Source organism: Sciurus carolinensis, chromosome 5, assembly GCF_902686445.1.
Source record: "Sciurus carolinensis chromosome 5, mSciCar1.2, whole genome shotgun sequence".
Lineage (NCBI taxonomy): Eukaryota > Metazoa > Chordata > Mammalia > Rodentia > Sciuridae > Sciurus > Sciurus carolinensis.
In genome coordinates, this window is record NC_062217.1 from 121,042,036 (window position 1) to 121,060,963 (window position 18,928).

Genomic DNA, 18,928 nt, shown 5'->3' on the forward strand with positions numbered 1-18,928 from the left:
CCTCTCCCTGGTCTCCAGCATCTGCTCTGCCCGGGCCTCAAATCCCAGCATCCTGTGCCCCTTCCCCAGGGCTGAGAGATGGGAAAGGACTCTGCTGTCCTGCAACCTGCCCCTCACACTTGTTAAAACAAAGGAAAGGGAGAACTTGGCCTCCAGAGATGGTTGGGCGTGATGAGAGGAACATCCTTCCCCATCCCCTGCAGGTCCTGCACCACCCCCTCTGCCAGCCTCAAGATGGCCGATGAACTGCGCCCCCGCTCCCACACACCTGGAACCTGGAGGCAGCCAGGGAGGCACGGTCGCTGTACCCCCTCCTTCCCAGGTCCCATCTGTAGGAAGTGAGCCCTGGATCCAGGCACAACGCTTCAGAGTTCAGCAGGCTTCCCCTCTTGGGGACACCCCAGCCTTCCCATTGGTAACCTCGGAAGCGGCCATGTCCCCAGCTGTGAACAAAATCTCTTTCGTATGACACCTGTTGACCCTCATGGAGAGGGACGGAGTGGGAGTCAGCTCTAGTTTATCTTCCTCAGCTGGAGTGACCCACGGGCAGCACCGGAAAGCAAGGCGGAATCCAGAGCGGAACCTGGGGATGGAGGGTCAATTTGAGCAGGGAGTTAAGGGTACAAGAGCTGTCGTGTGACTTCTCCCAGGCCCAGGTGACTATCTCCCCTCCAGAATAGCCCCCATTCCCATTGCTCAGGGGGTTCTGGAGAGCTGCTTTCTTTTTTTTTTTTTTTTTCCCCAGACACTAGGGATTGAACCCAGGGACACCTTACCACTGAGCTACACTCCAGCTCTTTTTCTACTTTATTTTGAGACAGGGCTAGCTAAAGTTTCCCAGACTAGCCTTGAACTTGCAATCCTCCTGCTTCAGCCTCCCTAGTTGCTAGGATTATAGGCATGCAGTACCATGGCCAGCAAGAGACGCATTTTTCAATGGATTTGATTTTAGGAAACAACGAGAAGTATTCCGGAGTTTGATCTAGGGACTGAAGTGGGTGGTTAAGCTGACTTAGACCATGTGTTATTACAAACGAGAAGAAACCAAGTATAATTTCAAGGGCACAGCGGATGTTCTTGTTTGTCTTGTAACTAGCTTAAATAGCATTCAAAGCGTTTAAAAACTTGAGGTTCTGGCAAGGCTGGTGGAATAGGGATTCTCCTGATGGCTTTCTATCAAGGAAAATTCACAGGTGCCAAGTTCGGGTCCATATGCTTAAGAAATAACTGTCCCCCCAGCAGCACTGAGGTTATAAGCTTAAACTGGAGTTCAGAGGAAGCAGATGGGTTGGCAGAAAGAACACGCTGCTCAGAGTGGGCCAGAAGTCAATGGAACCCTGTCGGGCTATGCCAGGGAGCGTGAGCTGCGCCGTCTCTTCCTGAGCTGTGGGGTTCCTGTTCCAGAAGAGCCTGCCTTGCTTGGGGTCCTCTTCTCGCAGCCTCACGGCCTCTAACTCATACCCACACCCAGCATGCCCAAGCCAGCTCCCGGCTCTCCCCCACCCCAATCTGGCCCAGCTCAGCTCTATCCTTCTGACCGCCCAGGCCAAGGACTTGTCGAGAGTCATCCTTGACTTCTTCTCACAGGTGACCTCCCGTCCATCAAATTCCATTGGCAACATCCGGACCCCAACCATGTCTCACCCCCGTTGAAACCACCTTTAGCCTGGATTACTGCCATAGCCTCCCTGAAGCCACCTCCCCGCCCCTTCCCCTTTGGTCTGGTTTCAGTGCCGCTGCTGGACTGGTTCTTCAGAAAGGTCAGAGCATGTGTCTCCCCTGCCCAGAGCCCTGAGTCTCCCCACTTTAGAGTCCAAGTCCTGACCTTGACCCCGAGGCTGCCCTTCAGCTGTTCCTTCTGCCTGGAATGCTTGCCCAGTCTGCAGGGCTGACTCCACCCTTCAATCCTTTGCCAGATGCAAAATGGCACCCTGGGCCTACTTCCTGGGTCCTTGCGCACATGTGCCCTCCGCCTGCCCCCCGGCTTACTCCACAGCACTGTCTCCTGTCACACTGTGACTCACTCACTCATTATCCTTATTTCTAGTCTGTCTCACCCCACTAGACCATCAGTTCCCCGAGGAAACAATCTTTGTTTTCATTCACTGGTGGGTCCCCAGGGCCTGGCACAGTGCCAGGCCTCTGTCACCACTTGGTGAGCATTATCTGAAGGAATGGAGAGTCTCCCCGGAGCACCAGGCCTGCGTGGAAGCTGGTCCTCACATATCTCTGCATGATTCAGAGGGGACTCCAGGAAACTGCAGAGCCCTGGGATGTTGCTCAGAGTCCAGGGGACTGTGTGGCTGGGGAGCAGGACAGTGACCAACACACAGACACGGTGTGCTGGTAGTCCCTCTATCATGTGACAATTCCCGTCTCCAAGTTCTCATTCCCATCAGTCTCTTGAAAGAGAATTGTGTGATAGGGGACAAGAGAACAGGTCTTGGAGCAGAGTCCTGACTCCATTGTTAATGTGGGGGTTGAGGAGAGCCTTCCTTTCTTGGGCTCAGTTTCCTCATCTGTGTAATGGGGGTAGTGTCTACCTCTCTCCTATTATCTACCTCTCAGAGCTAGAGGGTTTGGGCACCCAGTAAACACTCCACTTCCTTCTGGCCTACCCCAGCGGGGTGGGACATCTGAGCATAAGAGACCCCAATGGGCACTAGTCTGGACACCTGGGTAGGGAGGTGATAAAAGACATGACCAAAGAGGCTCAGAGACAACCTCAATCTTACTGAGGCCAAGAGAGTGAGGCCTCTTTTCTCCTCTTACCTGTCCCGCTCCAGGGGTTTCCCAGGCTGAAAGTCAGAAGCCTGCTCTGCCAACAGCACTTCCTGCCTGGCCGTCACCTCCCACCTCTCCAGGGGGCCCAGAGCAAGTATGGCCCCTCTCAGACTCCTCTTCCCCAGAAGCAAAGGGCTGGGAGACCCAGACAGTGGCTAGTCCAGAGTGGGATCCTGGGCCCCCTTCCCTGAGGGTCTCTGGAGGAGGAGAGCCCACTGTGATCTCCCTGGGGGGCAGCCTTCCCCCATCCCGGCCCCCAGCCTCCTCTCAAGTGCTTCATATGCCAGGTTGGTTCTGCTCACCTGGCTCCAGGTCAAGTCCTCGGGAGGAAACTCTTAAAAATATCAGAACGGAAGTCAGCCCTCCCTCCTCGACCGGCCTCATTCTTCTTCCCAGTCTCTGTCCTGCCTTTCCTGTCATCTCTCTGGCTCCGCCTTCTGGCTTCTCCTTGTCCCAGACATAGACCCCAGAAGACGCCGCAGAGAGACAGTGGGCACTCAGGCCTGGGTGAGGGGGCCAGGCTCTGGGGAGGAGGTGGGACTCAGCTAGGGCTGACCTGGAGGATGACATCCCACCTGGGTGGGAGGGGAGAGTCTCCGGCAGGAACAAGGTGGAGGTTCATCCGTGCGGGGGAGCCCGAGGGGCTGTCCTGACCTGGGAGCGGAAGGGCCGCGTCCTGCGGAGCTCACCTGTGGTTGAGGCTGCAGTAGATGATGGGATTATACATGGTGGAGCTCATGGCCAGCCAGAAGAGCGCCAGGTAGACCTGCTGGATGAACTTGTGGCAGTAGATGTCCTCCTGGAGGCTGCCCAGGATGAAGTAGAGGTGGTAGGGCAGCCAGCAGACGGCAAACGCCACCACCACCAGCACCATGGTCTTCACAAACTGGTCCAGGAGAGCTTCAGGTCACTCCTCAGCCCAAGTCCCAAGCCCTAACCTTCCCAGGGCAGGTATGGGGCGCCCCTCACAGAGCCTGGGAGGCCCTCCACCATGAGACCCTACCTACCTCTTCTGCCTCTGTCCCCTGGAGCGTCTGCCGCCCAGATCTCCTGAATCCCCCTCCTCAGAGTCTTTACTCAGGTTGGCCCCTCTGCCCAATGGCTGTCCTACCTTGAAAGCCTCACTCCTAGAAGCCAGCCCAATGGCCTCAATGACCTCCCTTTCCTCAGAACAGGCCCTCTGCTTGGAGAGGAGGTGCTCTTCCTCCTAAGCCCACCTGAGGCAGGGGGGCCTGTACCAGCTCCGGGGTCCCAGGCTACTGCCTCCCTGGGATCTGTGTCTGCCAGTGAGCTCCAACCAAGGACCCCCACCTCTGCCTGGGGACCAGGTCCCTGACCCCAACCCCCAACAGCTGGCCCACACCCCTGCACTGCCCAAGAGGGATGCAGGCCAGCCAGGGATGGCAGACGATGGCACCCCATGGGTGGTGGGGGAAGGGGCGTGCTGGCAGGTCTCTAATCAGAGACAAACTTGAAGAAGCCAGACTGCAGTCTGATCTCTAGACCTCTGAGGTCAGTAGTTGTAGCCTTTGAGGGTCCTCTGAGAATCTACGGTGCCTCCGTGTGTGCTTCTAGGGCTCGTTTGAAATTCAACATTCCAATATTCAAAATTCTAACATGTTAAGATTCTGTTATTTTAAGAGTCTTGGAGGTATCTGAAATTCCGTGGGGCTTTAGGATTTCCAGATTCCTCTAACATTCCAGGAAGTTCTCTCAAGGTTATATTTGCCCAGAGACCAAAGGCCAATCCACCTACTGGGGAGCAAGGATTCCCTCTCCCTCCCCAGGCTTGGCATAAGGGCAGGTTCCTAAGTCTTGTTGGCTGGTTCTGAGGGTTTTCTGAATTGGCAAGGGTGACTGCTCTAGGTGGGTGCCCCACCCGCCACGGCCCGCCCGCTCCTGGCGCCTACCTTCTTCTTGGCCAGCAGGTGGCGCAGGTTGGCACCGTGGACCTGGTGTCGTGGGAGAGCGTGCCCCCAGAGTGTGAGGCCAATGATGCTGTAGGCGATGAACATCACCAGGAGGGGCAGGAGGTAGATGAGGGCGATCACCACCAGGTGGTACCTGGAGGGAGAGCCAGGAGTTTGGACAGTCGGTGGCCCGCAGCGACGCCAGTGTCTACTTGTGCTCATTCTGGGGACCCTGTGGCCTTTGCCCTGCAGTCCTACCCTAAATCATCTTGTGGTTGGTTTGATATAAACAAAAATAAATGCAACATTGGCTAGCACCTGTGCCAGGAGAGGGCTTCCTTGCAAAAGGGTCACCAGCATTAGTCCCACAAACTTCATGTGACACACAAGAACTTAAAAAAAAAAAAAGGAACAAAAAAAGTTAACAATTTGCTTAAAATGTAAAGCACCATTAAGCAGGAAGGAGAAAGCAAAATTCCTTGTCTCACTCCCATCACGATTGACAATTTGGGCCCGGTGCCACGGCACACGCCTGTAATCCTAGCCGCTTGGGAGGCTGAGGCAGGAGGATCACAAGATCAAGGCAACTTAGCGAGGCCCTAAGCAACTCAGTGAGACCCTGTCTCTAAATAAAATATCAAAAAAAAAGGTTGGGGATGTGACTCAGTGGTTAAGCACCCCTGGGTTCAATCCCCAGCAACAACAAAACAAAACAAAAATCCCCAATTTGGTATTCCTGAAGTGCACACATAGGTATTTGAATGTCCACATGCATGCGTGTGCATGTTCATGCCCATATTATTAGCTCGACTATGTATATACGCTATGACTGGGTGTAGAGAGAACTGCTGGCATTAGCTAGGTGCCATCCTGTCCCTGCATCCCTATCAAGGCACACACCATTGCACTGTCTGCTTCCCGCCCATCAGCTTTGGTTAGGCACAGTGCTTGTGCCAGCACACACCTGTGTGCCCACCTTGGAGCAAGAAGTGACCCAGACCACCATTGCAGGGCTACCTACCCAGGCCCCAGGGAGGACACCGGGTCGTGTCGACTTTCATTTCCTGTTGGAAAGACAGTGTACAGGAGTTGTGCGTCCCCGGCTCTGGTTTCTGCCGATGCCGCAGGCTGAGGACTGCCTCCCAGGCAGGGCTGCAGAGGGGCTCCTTGGAGCATCCCATGAATGGGCCTGAGACCCCCAGTCCTGCCATGTGGATTTTTCACTTTCTTACTAGAAAAGCTGAGGGGTTCCCAAGTCCCTCCTCCACCCAGCATATGCCAGCCTTGCAGGGCACCATTCAGGAGGCGCCACCGGCCCAAGGGAGGGAGAAGGTGACTCTGACAAATCTCTTCTAAAGCATCGCGTTTAGAATTTCACTTGCTTTCTTTTGGCAAACATGCTAATCACAAAAGGTATGGGGGCACCCAGAGGCCCCGATCCCCTTGTAGGACCTGCGTGTAGAGTCCCATCACTGAGCAGGTAGGAGGGGGGAAGGAGCTAGTGCCAGGTTCCTGTCACCCTGCAGAGTGCCTATGCTAGAAAGACCCTGAGGATCAACAGGGCCACCTGCCTTGGTGGCCAGGTGGGAAAACGGTCTCAGAGAGGCGCAGAAGTCTGTTTCAAAGGAATCAGCTCTACAGACTTAAGATCCAAACCCTCTCCCTTTCCCTGAGGCTGTGGAGTCAGAATGGGGCCCTAACTGAAAGCGTGATCTTGGCAAGCCAGGTTTCTCCCTCAGCTTCAGTTTCCTCATCTGTCAAATGAGCAGGTACGCTCTGTCCTTCTCATGTGAGAGCAACGTTTTATTCTTTTCCAGGGACATAGTACAGGATAGGAATTCACCCTGGGCTGGGTTCCCACACAGAAGGGAGCACTGAGGGGCTTTGGAACACCTTCTAGAATGTGCCCAAATCAGGGAGGCCCCCGCCCCCCACAGAGGCTGACTGTCCTTCTTGTATCTTAATTTTAGGAGTAAATGGGTTTTTTCCCAGAGGGGGCATTGGTACTTCATCTGACTCCTACACACACCCAGGTGTCAGCCTGTGAGGATGGGACCCCCATCTCAGTCTCTAAATAGGAGGGTTTCCCACCCCCAAACACTTACTCTCACACAGAATCAGGCTTCCTCCAAATTCCATCAGAATTCCACACAACCCCAAAGTAAAGCCTTCCCAGCCCACCCCTGCCTTCTTGCCTTTCCCTGTTGCCCACATCAAGACTGGAACTCACCTCCCCTGCCCCCCCTCCCCCAGCAGAGGGCTGGTTCTTACCGGGCTCCCCTTGCGAGGCGAAAGTCCCTATTAAGGTGGAGAAACTCTGCCCCCCAGTGGCCAGTTCCCAAACATTCTGCTCTCCACTGCTCTCCTTCCCCTCCATGGACTCCACCCTCTGTGAGAGTGGGGTGCAGGAGGGTGGAGGCTGAGAGATCCTGCTCTCAAGACCACCAGTCCCCAGTAGCAATCCTCTCATTGGGATGGTGTCTTCTGTGGCATGGAATGCCCCTCTCCTGGCACATGCTCAGGACATATGGGGCCCAGGTAGAGGTGGGTAGTGCAGGAGGAGTGTCAAAGGAGACTGGGAACTGTGTTGCCATGGTTACCTGGAAGTCATCCACTTAGAGTGTGCTCATCTGCCAGCTTGGGGCAGCTGGGACTTTGCTGGACTGGACATGCCACCTCCAGGTTTGCTTTTGTTGGTCCCATCTTTAAACCACCACATTCTGGCATCAGCTCTGTGTCAGGCACAGGGCTAGGGGCTTCAAGTAGGTGATCTCATTATTACTAATCCCCCTTTTAGAGAGACGGAGCCAAAGGCTCAGAGAGGTTAAATGACTACGCGTTCTCTAGCCATGAGGGAATAGGTCACGACACAGGTCTGGCTTCTAACTCCAAAGTCTCCATCGACTCCTCCTCTACTAACTTGGGGATCACAAAGCCACATCGTGTGAACCGTGGAAAACAGGCTCAGATTTGGCAAAGGACTTAGCCAGGGTCATGCAGCAGCTGGACCGTGCTTGGGTTCCCTAACCCCACCCCTCAGCCCAGGGTGCCCACCTCAGCAGGAGGCAGGCCCCAGGCACCCTAAAAACACCTGACATGTAGAACCACACACGCCACTTGCATACGTACATGGTCCTTACTTCAGGACACACACATCTTACTAGGCAGCAGGGTGGCCTTGTGGAGACCCTGTCTCACTACATGCTAGTTGTGTGGTCTTGGAGATGCTATTTAGTTTTTCAGTGCCTCAGTTTCTTCACCCCCCAAATGGAACAATAAAATACGTTCTAATATTATTCTAATATTTTTCTAGTATTTAATAATACATACTATTATTATCCTAATTATTATAATAGTAAGAGAATTAAGTGAGTAAATATGTGTAAAGCACTCAGAACAGACTGGATGTGGTGGCACACCTGTAATCACAGCCACTGGAGGCCAAGGAAGGAGGATTGCAAGTTTGAGGCCAGCCTGGGCAACTGAGAGACTCAAAATAAAGACTGGGGATGTAGTTCAATGGTAAAGCGCCCCCTGGGTTCAGGTGGCAGTATGGCAAAAAATAAATAAATAAATAAAATTAAGTGCTGAGAACAAGCCTGGCCGTTAATGATACTTTTAGTACCAGGGCACCCAGCTTGGTTTTTGTTTTTGTTTTTGTTTTGTGGAGGGGGTACTGGGGATTAACTCAGGGGCACGCCACCACTGAGCCACATCCCCAGCCCTATTTTGTATTTTACTTAGAGACAGCGTCTCACTGAGTCGCTTAGCCTTAGCGCCTCGCCCTTGCTGAGTCAGGCTTGAGGCTTCTGAGTCGCTGGGATTACAGGCATGCGCCACTCTACCCGACTCCGACTTGTGTTTTGATTAAATGATATTTTTTACTTTATGACGATGCAAAAGTGATAGGCATTTGGTAGAAACCAAACGATGAAGTTTGACTCAGATCTGTTCCTGGGCTAGTGACATGTGACACGATCTCAGAACCCTGGATAGCAGCAGCAGGACACAGCTCTCAGTCAGTTCTGTGATGATGAGGGGTGACAAGGGCCACTCTACAAGGTGCCGTCTTAGGATGTGCAGGAGGTTAGGCGTCTTATGCATTTTCTACTTAAGATATCTTCACCTTAGGCTGGGTTTACAGGGGCGTGTACCCATTGCTGAGGCTCCTTGGTATAAACGTGCTCACATAATCCCTTCTGGACTCACAGAGTCACGTGCACACTCACAAGCACACGCTACACGGACGTGAATGCACACACGAGCACATGCCCTGTGCCCCTCTCCCCTCACCCTGGGACGCCTTACTGGAGGAGTGACTTGCCCCTGCTGTCTTCGGGCCAGGCCACCACGCACTTGGTGGCGCCCTCGTCCACAGTGATGGCGGAGTAGAAGCACTGGGGGAAGGCAAGGGCCAGGGCCACCAGCCAGATGACCGCGATAACTGCCTTGGTGCCGGGGGCCGAGAGCCGTGGCTGGAAGGGATGGACGATGGCCATGTACCTGTGGGCAGAGCACAGGGGAGAGGTGACACCCTCCTGCCACACCCGTCCCCTTCTTGGCGCCCCTACCCGGTCCACACGCTGCTGCGGGTGTTGGAGTCGTGCCAGTTCTGCAGAGTGGAGCCGGAGACTCTCACAGCCACCTGGAGATGTCCTACACTATGCCACCCTGCCCCGTAACCACTGACTACACGCGGCGGGGAGTACTGTAGGCATGGCCAAGGCGTCAGGGGAACTGATCTTTAGATTTTAATTTAAACTTCAATAGCCACACGTTGGGCAGCGCAGGCCCGAACCTTGAAACCTGGCACTCCAGGCCTCTGCACAAGACCAACACGCTGTCCAGCCTCCTCTCACTGCCTCCCGAGCCTTCCAGGCTCTCTCTGGTCATGAAATAGCCCTGTGGGGTCCTCTCTGGGGCTTCTCTCCCGTCTCGGTCTGCAGCTCCTCCTTCCTCTGTGTTCTTCAACACCTGCGCACCTGCTGGGTGAAGTCGGCTGGAAGCAGGTTCAGCTCAACTCCTGTCTCTCTCTGGGGGACTTGGGGGATTGGTGCTGCTGCTTGGCAGCCCTGTGCCTGGTGGGGTGCAGGGCCCGCTGCCCAGTGGTCTTAGGCAGCGATTATTCTATTTCCACATTATGTGACCAGCTTGGAGAAGTGGACAGACAGCCAGCTTGGGAGAGGCAGACCTGAATTTCAGCCCTGGTTGGTCGAGCTGTGTGCTCCTGGGTTGTGTAGTCCCCTGTTCCCAGGACACGTGCAACCACTGTAGGAGGGTCCTGGGGCCTGGTGGGCAGCAGCCACAAGGGTCTAGAGCCCTGACTGAGGAAGGTGAGCTGCTTGCCTCTTCGAGGTCAAAGGATCCAAAGGGTACCATCCACCACGGACATGGTTTCCCCCCTTGAGCCCCCAACCTGCAGTGTGACCTGGGCCTTGGTTTCCTCCTCGCTAGAAGGAGGGGGTGAGACTTGATCAGTGGATTTCTTTGTGTCATGGGCCTGTTGCTGTCCAGTGAAGCCCATGGACTCTTCCTTAGAATAAAGTTTTGGTGGGGGTTACTGGAGATTGAACACAGGGATACTTAACCACTGAGCCACATCCCCAGTCCTTTTTCAAAAGTTTTTATTTTTTTACATGTTGAGACAGGGTCTTGCTAAGTTGTTGAGAATGGCCTCAGACTTACGATCCTCCTGCCTCAGCCCCCCAAGTTGCTGGGATTACAGGTGTGTGCCACTCCACCTGGCTAGAAGAAGATTTTTATATGAATAAATTATAATACCCCAGATTACAAAAAGCATCAGTCATACTGAAGTGCAGTTATCAAATATAAAATAATTTTGGGACATTGTAATAGATGTACTTCTTAATTAACCCTCTAAACAACAAGATCTAGCAGCAGATCTGGAACCTATGGTCATTTTGTGTAGTGATTTTTGTAACAACACAAGTATTTATGATTTCCTTCTCTCTCTCTCTCTCTCTCTCTCTCTCTCTCTCTCTCTCTCTCTCTCTCTGTAGTTCTGGGGATCAAACCCAGGGCCTTGCCCATGCTAGGCAAGTGCTGTACCACTGAGCTGCACCCCCAGCCCACAAGTACCTACGATTTCCATTGGTGACAAAGCCCCAGGCACTGCTGGAGTCCCCACAAACTGTGCTTGCTGCCTACATTTTTGTTGCCACACAAGTTCACGAACCTTGTGGTTTCTGCCTGTGGTCTGCAGTCACAGGTTAGGTTCTCTTGGACTAGGTGATGGTCAGTGTCCTACCTTCTTGTCCTGCGACACTGACCTCCTCCTCTGACTCTTACAGGAGCTTGGACTTTGAGCATGTAATTATTCCTATTTACTTATTTCCTTTACTTTGATCAGAAATGACCTTGGTACCTGGTGACCTCTGGATCTTTCTGTCCTGCATGAATCCAAGCCTGGGACAAGGCAAGGACAATAGAAGGTGTGGCCTCAAATTTTGTGAAGCCCCTGCGGAGCAGGGAGGCTCCCACCTTGGTGTCTTGGGCCTTATGTGATCGCTGGCACTGCCCAGCGAGCATTCCATCCGGTCTTCTGCCTGGAACGTTCATCACCCAGAGTTCGTTCCCCCTCCCCTCCCACTCACGGCTCAGGTCCCACCCTCCAATGAAGCCCCTCCTGATGCCTGTCTAACATGGCAACCTGCCCCCCCACCCGCACCCCCCACCTTGCCTCGCCTTTCCAATCTCTGATATTTTTTGATAGCCTTCATGACCTCAAAATACAACATAGAATTTATTGATTCGTGTGCTTATGATTCAAATTCTTGCCAGGACAGGCACATTTACCTATTTTACTTTTCTTCTTCTCCCAAATGCCCAGAAAAATATCTGTACTCAGGAAGCACTTGGTATATATTTGCTAAATAAATGGAGAAACAGAGAAATGAATGAAGGAGTTTCCACTCTGGTCAACTGATCTGAGCTGTCCCCGTCTCTCGCCTGGATTAGTATTCAATGGCTTCCTGTCTGGCCTCCTGGTTCCCACCTGGACCTTTTCAACCCATCTTCATCCTTTAAAATGGAAGCTCTGGGAAGCCAGGAGTTTGGAAATTTTCTTTTTCCACTAGTGTGTGTGGCCCTCCCCCACCCTCGTGTCTCGGAGGCACTCAGAGATACCCGGAGGTGTCAGGGTGCTTGGGTGGTGGGTGCTGTCAGGACTCTGCCCTGCACCAGCAGCCCAGAGGGTTGGGTTCCATGCTGCTGGCTCTGCTGGTGACTTGCTGGCAGACCTCAGCCATCCCACACACCTCCAGCCTTGGTTTCGCCAGGTGTAGAGTTAGAAGTTAGGCTTAGATGAATCGTGCTCGAACCTTTCATTTTTAACTAGAGGAAACAAAACTTCCCAAATGTCTTTCTATTTCCCACAGTAAAACAGCTACAGCTGAGCCACCAGTGGCTGCTGGGGAAGCTGGGGTGGGGTTAGTGGGGAAACTAACACCCTGCAAGCCATCCTGATGAGGTCTCTGTGTCTCTGAGGGTCCCGGCCTCCGCCCTGCTCCCCCCACACTCCTGCATCTTTCCTGGTGGCCTTTGGTCCTCACCACACTCCCCCAGGCACCTAAGTCCTCCACCCCCTCCCGAGGAACCCTGCCGGCCCCAAACAGCTTTCAAAGAACACCAGACAATGTCAGCACCAACTCCTCCACTGCCCCAGCCCCTCCTCAGAAAGTCACAGCCTGCAGCCCTCGAGAGCAGCGTCAGGAAAACAACCTTCCTTTTCCGTCACTTAATCTACCTGAAACAGGAAAACGAAGTGAACAATTTCCTTGTGGTGATGCAAAGACACCAGAGCAAAGATCAGCTCCAGTGAAGAGCAGTCCAAAGGTCCCTTGAACAGCCACCTCGAGCACAGTGCTTCCTGAGTCTAACCTCAACTCTACCTGCTTGGGTCCCACAGTTCCCCTGTCTCCCGGATCTGTAGCTCTGAGTCACGACAGGTTTGCGAGACGGTTCCCTGGGTTCTCCCCTAACCTGCTGTGGGACCAGGAGTCACCGGGTCTGAGCCCCAGCAAAGCGAGATGCCCTCCCTGCCTTCCCGGTCACCCTCTTGCCTGTCGGCAGCGATGGCTGTCATGGAGTAGATGCTGACAAACATGGCTGTGATGGGAAAGAGGTTCTGGAAGTGGCAGAAGACTCGGCCGAAGTACCAGACGTTGTGGCTGGCGTAGACAAAGTTGAAGGGCGTGTTGAAGGCGGCCATGCACAGGTCAGCCAGGGCCAGGTTGACGATGAAGTAGTTGGTGACCGTGCGCATCCTCGGATGGGCAAGGATGATCCAGATGACCGTGGCGTTGCCCGTCACAGCCACCAGCACCAGGGCCAGGTAGGCTGTGGCCCACAGTGACAGCTGCCAGCCCGGCATGGAGAAGGCTGTGATGTCCGTGGTGTTGCTCTCGAGGCCAGATGAGATGTTGGCATCCGTCAGAAGGGCGCAGGCCCCCATGGCCGTGGCTGGGTCTGGGACAAGGGGCCTGGCCTCACCCCTCTTCCCGGATTTGCTACAGAAGAGAAATCCTCTTTGGTGTGTGGCTATATGGGGGCAAAGAGGGGCGGAGAGAGGACCAGATGCCAAGAGAGCCACTCCAGCCTGCGGGCCACGCCTACGTCGCGAAGATGAGTTAGGCTGAGCAGAATGCCCGGCCAAGCTATTATCATGTCAGATTCCTGCATCCGGGCCAGACCTCTCTAGTCTCCTGGACATCTAGAATTTAAATCCTGGTGCCAGAGCAAGAGACATCCTCATAAATCATCCTCAGTCAACTCTTCACTGAAAGACTGAGTCCACGGGAGGATGTGACCACCGAGGCGATAAGCCAGAACTTGAATCCAGGTCTCTCCTAATGCTCTTCAGGAAACGCTCCAGATGAGAGGCATGGACAGGGGTCTGTGGATCCACAGCCCATGGTGCAGCAGGTCATCTCTCCAGGCCTTGGGGTGCAGGAGGGTGGGGGCCCACCAGCTGACAGCCATGGCCGCTGCTCCCCAGCTGCTCTTCCCAGGGCAAGCGAGGGCCTTGGCAGAGGCACTGCCTGCTTGTGAGGTGGGGCTTTTTCTCCTGCCTTCATCCCACGCCCTACTTGGATGGCGGGCCTTGTCTCTTGAAAGATTTAAGACTGCCTGCGAGGCAGGGCGAGAGGCCTGGGGAAACAGGCGCAGCCCGGGAGGAGCTGGCATGAAGGGCACAGTCCTCAGAGGTGTTTACACTCAGCCTGGGACGGGAGCTGCGTCTAGAAAGTGATTGGAGTACATATTTGGGAGCCAGAGTCAATCTGAGCCTGGTTCTGCGACTCTGGGCAAATCTCTTAATCTTTCTAAAAAGGAAGTCTTAGTGGGATGATCAGAGATACCCAGGGGGTGTCAGGGTGCTTGGGTGGTGGGTGCTGTCAGGTGACAGGGGACTCTACACTGTACCAGCAGCCCAGAGGGCTGGGTTCCAAGTCCCTGGCTCTGCTCCTGACTTGCTGGGGGACCTCAGCCCATCCTGCTTACCTCCAGCCTTGGCTTCCCTGGGTGTAGAGTCAAAGTTGGGCTTAGATGAATCGTGCTCTAACTTTTAATTTTTAACTGGAGGAAAAGAAAATTCCCACATGAACTCTTCAGGGAACCCCCATAGTACAACAGCTAAAGCTGATCTTGAGAGGCTGCCGGGGAAGATCGCCCAGGCAGCTGGGGGTAGCCGCAGCTCTGTGGGGGACAACAGGGGGTTAGCGTCGCCATCTGAAAAATACAGGGGAGAAAAAGGCGTGCACCTCATCTTTGTGAATTTCGAGTGAGACTTTGTGTATGAAGTCTCCTTAGCACAGGAGATGGCACATTAAAAAGCACAACACAGATTTGTGACCTCGAGGGAAGTCCCCCAAGCAGCTCAGGCCTCTGCAGGAGGGAGAAAACCCAACCTGGAGTATTCCCCAAAGATCCCAGGAATGTGGATGCTGCCGGTCCAGGGACCTCACTTAAGAGAACCACTGTCTCAAAGACAGGGTGCACTGCCTCTGGGAGCCCCTGAGAGGCTGCTGCGGGCTCGCCCAAAGCCATCTGCTCCCAGTTGCTGTTCGGGTGTCCTGGGCATTGAGCGAAGCCGTGAGGTTTCTAAGTGACTGCGCGTGTGTGTGACTGAGGTGCGTGAATTCACACACACTCAGCCCCCGTGCACAGCAGTCGGGTATGGCTCTGAAGGGCGAGACGTGGCCCTCATTAAAGCACCTAGGGACATCTTCCTTGGGCTCCAGGGCTCTGCCTGGCACAGCCTGGATTTCTCATGGCCTGTGTGTCCCTCTCCCGCTGTGATGTTTTCCACACCCTCGTGACCTCCTGCCTCCCTGGTTGAGCTGGGAAGGCCCTTTCAGGATCTCGTGTTCAAAGATCACCATGCCCTTGGAATCCACCCTAACAGCAATGCTAAGCCTCACATCCGAAACGTAAACCTCTGCTGAAACAGAAAGAGATTCTTCCTAGATTTTTTTGCTTGTGAACTTCTGGATAAATTTATCAACAGACAACCCTAACATCATACCTATGGTTTGGTGTCCTTGCTCTGCTGATATGTAAGCACGCCCTGGGTCTAGGGGGATCCAGTCCTTGTCCTTGGGGTCGAGGGGGCTTCCTGGTCCCTGCTCCTCTCTGTGGGAGTGGGCTGGAGGGCTCTGGGGCTCTTGCCTTCCCAGAGCCAGCTCCAGGTAGAACTGGCTGGATCACGGGGCAATGGCCTGTTCCCTCCCTGGAGCTGGCCACCTTCAATTATTGGGTCTTCGGTCCCTTGCTGAAGGGTCTCTGCCTTTTATCTCTTGGTGGAAGCAGCAGCCATATCCCATCCACTCTGGGGCTTGTTTCTGTCTCTTGGTCTGTGTCCTAGAGGGCGGTATGTATGGAAATAAGGATGTACTCACAGGACAACCCTCTCTGACGTCCTGGCCTCCTGCTCTCAGGCAGCCAGAAAGGTTGAGCTTCGAGTGCAAACAGTGCAGGGCTGGGTTGCCTGTGAGCATGTCACAAGTCACAGAGCCCAGAATAGAATGCCCCGCCCCAACATCCCGCCACCTCTACTGTGTATGTAACGGGGATTATATTTTGGAGCTACTAAATCTGAGTTTTTATTTCCCCCTTAAATCATAGGCTCTTGCAATCTCCCAACTATGTGCTACAGGACTTGGAGCCTTGGGAAGGAGCGGTGGGGCCGCCCAGGGCAAATGGGGTTGCTGGGCAGAAAGCTGCTCGTGCTGGTCTTCGGTTTTTTTGTTTTGTTTTTGGTACCAGGGATTGAACCCAGGGGTGTTTAACCACAGAGCCACACCCCCAGCCCTTTTTGATATTTTATTTAGAGACAGGGTCTCACTGAGTTGCTTAGGGTCTTGATAAGTTGCTGAGGCTGGCTTTGAACTTGTGATCCTCCTGCCTCAGCCTCCCGAGCAGCTGAGATCACAGGTTTGCGCCACCGTACCAGGCCAGTGCTGGCCTTCTGAGTCTACAGTTGGACAATGGTCTTGAAGACCAGTCCTTGTTAAAAGAGAAGAAAATCTTCCAAGTTCCTTTATCCTATTGATGCATCATGGAGGTTTGTGTAGAGTAAGTCCCAACCCCGGGGACATGGAGGGAAAGGAGCCACGAGGCTGGAGATTTAAGCTTGAGAGGCTGCTGTGGGCTCTCCCAAAGCTATCTGCCCACCAACTCTGGCCCACGGACTGGCCAGGACTGAGGCTGATGGTGCAGGCTGGGCACTTCCAGGTCGCAGACTCTGATTCAGAGTCCAGTGTGCAGGAGGCTGGTTTTGGAGACCCCGTCAGGATCAACATCTGGAAGGCAGGGGAGGAAGACTGGGCGGAGGAAGGCGCTGAGCTGATGCAGGTCCCGCAGCGGCATGGGACTACCTCCTAGTTGCCCAGAACTAGAACAACCTTCGAGAGCTGCCCCGTTGGGCAAACGTGGCCAGAGCTTTCTATTTCCACATGGATCACTGGATGTGGGCCACCCCAATAAGGGGTGTGACTGTTGACAAGGCCTAAAGAGGGTGACACCTAAATACTGTCCCCAACAACACACACAGCAGTTTGCTGGGGGATCCGGGAAGAATACCACAATGTCCCCCCACAACTGAACGATTTTTTGGACAGGGGTATGTGCTTCTGAGGACACCTTGCCAATTTGTTATTGTGACCTCTAACCTAGAGGTCTGGAGACTAGAGTTAGGAGAATGTCTTAGTCTGTTTTCCATTATTACAAAACACCCAAGGCTGGGTAATGCATAAAGAAAAAAGGTCTATTTAGCTCACTGATTTAAAGGTTGGAAGTCCAAGCAGCATGGTGACACTCTGGAGAGGGCATTTGTGGCTATATCAGATCACGGCGGGTGGAAAGGTAGCAGGAGTGTATGTGAGAGGCAGTGAACGCTTGATGACAGGAAGCCAGAGAGGCCAGAAGGGATCCGCCTTGCTGTTTTATAATAACCCGGTCTTGAGAACTAACCAGGATTCCGTGAGAATTACATTAGTTCCTTCTAAGGGCCAAAGACCTAACCAGCTCCCACGGGGCCCCACCTATTTATTAAAGGTCCTACCACTTCTTGCCGGACACAGTGTCACATGACTGTGATCCCAGCAACTCAGGAGTCTGAGGCAGGAGGATCACAAGTTTGAGACCAGTCTGAGCAATGAGAGTCTCACCTCTTGTCAATATCACTACCCTGGGGACCAAGCTGACATTACAGGAACCCTTGGAGGACACACTGAAACCATATTTAAACTAGAGCAGAAAGGGATTGTTTTTCAGGGCATTTGGAGGGAAAAATGTAAATACAGATGCAAGTTATGAGGAAAGTGAGTGGAGGAGAAAAGGGGGTCAGAGAGCGGATTAGGTGCTCCTCATGGTGTCTGAGAGGTGTCGTTAGAAGTGGCCAAATATGCCTCTGCCCCGGAGATGGCTGTGCACCCTGGTTTCCGTGAGTCATGTGCAGATTGTGGACTCTAGATGCAATAGCACTGAGGGTCACCTCGTGACCATGGAGTAGTGTCAGGTGGTGATAAATTTCACCTTGACCAGGTTTGGCTCTGGAATGTCCCCCAAGCCTTGCTCCTGGATGCAGCAGTGTTGAGGTGGGGCTCTTGGGAAGTGATTGGGTCATGAAGGCTCTGATCTCATCAGTGGGTTAATCCACTGACAGGCTCAGGGTTGTATGGATGACTGGGAGGAGGTGGAGACTATGGGAGGTGAGGTCTAACTGAAGCAGGTGGGTCAATGGGCACAGGTCCTAGAAGGATCTCTCTCTCTCTTTCTCTCTCTCTCTCTCGGCTGACATAAATGAGCAGCTTTTCTCTACCATACCCTTCCCCATGATGTTCTGCCTCACTTCAGGCCCAAAACAATGGAACCAGTCAACCATGCACCGAATCTTCTGAAACCATGAGCCAAAATAAAACTTTCCTCAGGTTGATTTGATTTCCTCAGGTATTTTGTCACAGTGATGGAATGCTGACTGACACATCAGGCAAAAATGAGGATAAGAAGGACAATGTAGTGAGCTTTTTACTCAACTTCATAAATCCAGAATTCTTCATTCTGAGACTATGTCCTTCCTGTATTTTGGGTTAAAATGCACCTTCTTTCATGAAATAATGTTGATGGCAGGTGGTAGGTGTTAACTTGGTTTTGCTCTTTTTCCCTCAAAGGCCTTACGCTGTGGAATACAAAGTCATGGCCTGTGTGCTTCCCTCAATTCGTTTTGATATTTTGTTGGGTCTACAGCATTCCAAGACCCAGAGTCCCGACCAGGTTCTTCATGTAGAGAAGAGCTGTGAGTGCTCCCCAGAGACAGAGTTTGCTCAGGTACTGTCCCCAGTGAGGTGGGACCCACATCACGGATTGCGTTACTTTGTCCAGTGTGGTTTCAATTGGTCTGTCAGCCTCTTCCCTCTGCAGTCCCATCAGTCACCTCTGAAGTCACACTGAAGGGGCCTCCTCTGGACCCAGATTGTCTTGTTGTGTCCAGTGTCTAGAAGGGTGATTTGTGACATTTGATGTCCTGTAAATGTTTTTTTTTTTTTCTCTCTTTGACAAACTGTTTATTAAATTTTGTATCAGTATGGGGTGAATCTTATTACATCCTAGAATCCCAGATTCGGGGAGGTGGTAAAGTGGCAATGGTGAATTTGGGTATCTGGTCTCCCAAAAGTACCTGTCGCTCTACCCCTGATTCTTCAACGGCTGCCAGCGGA

The 18,928-nt window shown here is 53.2% G+C and overlaps 1 protein-coding gene across 1 annotated transcript; it reads right to left on the reverse strand.

Annotated features, from left to right (window-relative positions):
- Window positions 1-371: 371 nt before the first annotated feature.
- Tacr2 (tachykinin receptor 2) lies at window positions 372-13,689 on the reverse strand. Its single transcript, XM_047553721.1, has 5 exons — window positions 12,776-13,689; window positions 9,003-9,197; window positions 4,695-4,848; window positions 3,474-3,670; window positions 372-583 (listed from the first exon to the last, which is right to left on the reverse strand). The coding sequence occupies exons 1-5, from the start codon at window positions 13,165-13,167 to the stop codon at window positions 373-375; spliced, it is 1,149 nt and encodes a 382-aa protein (XP_047409677.1). The 5' UTR covers window positions 13,168-13,689; the 3' UTR covers window position 372.
- Between the last annotated feature and the right edge of the window lie 5,239 nt (window positions 13,690-18,928).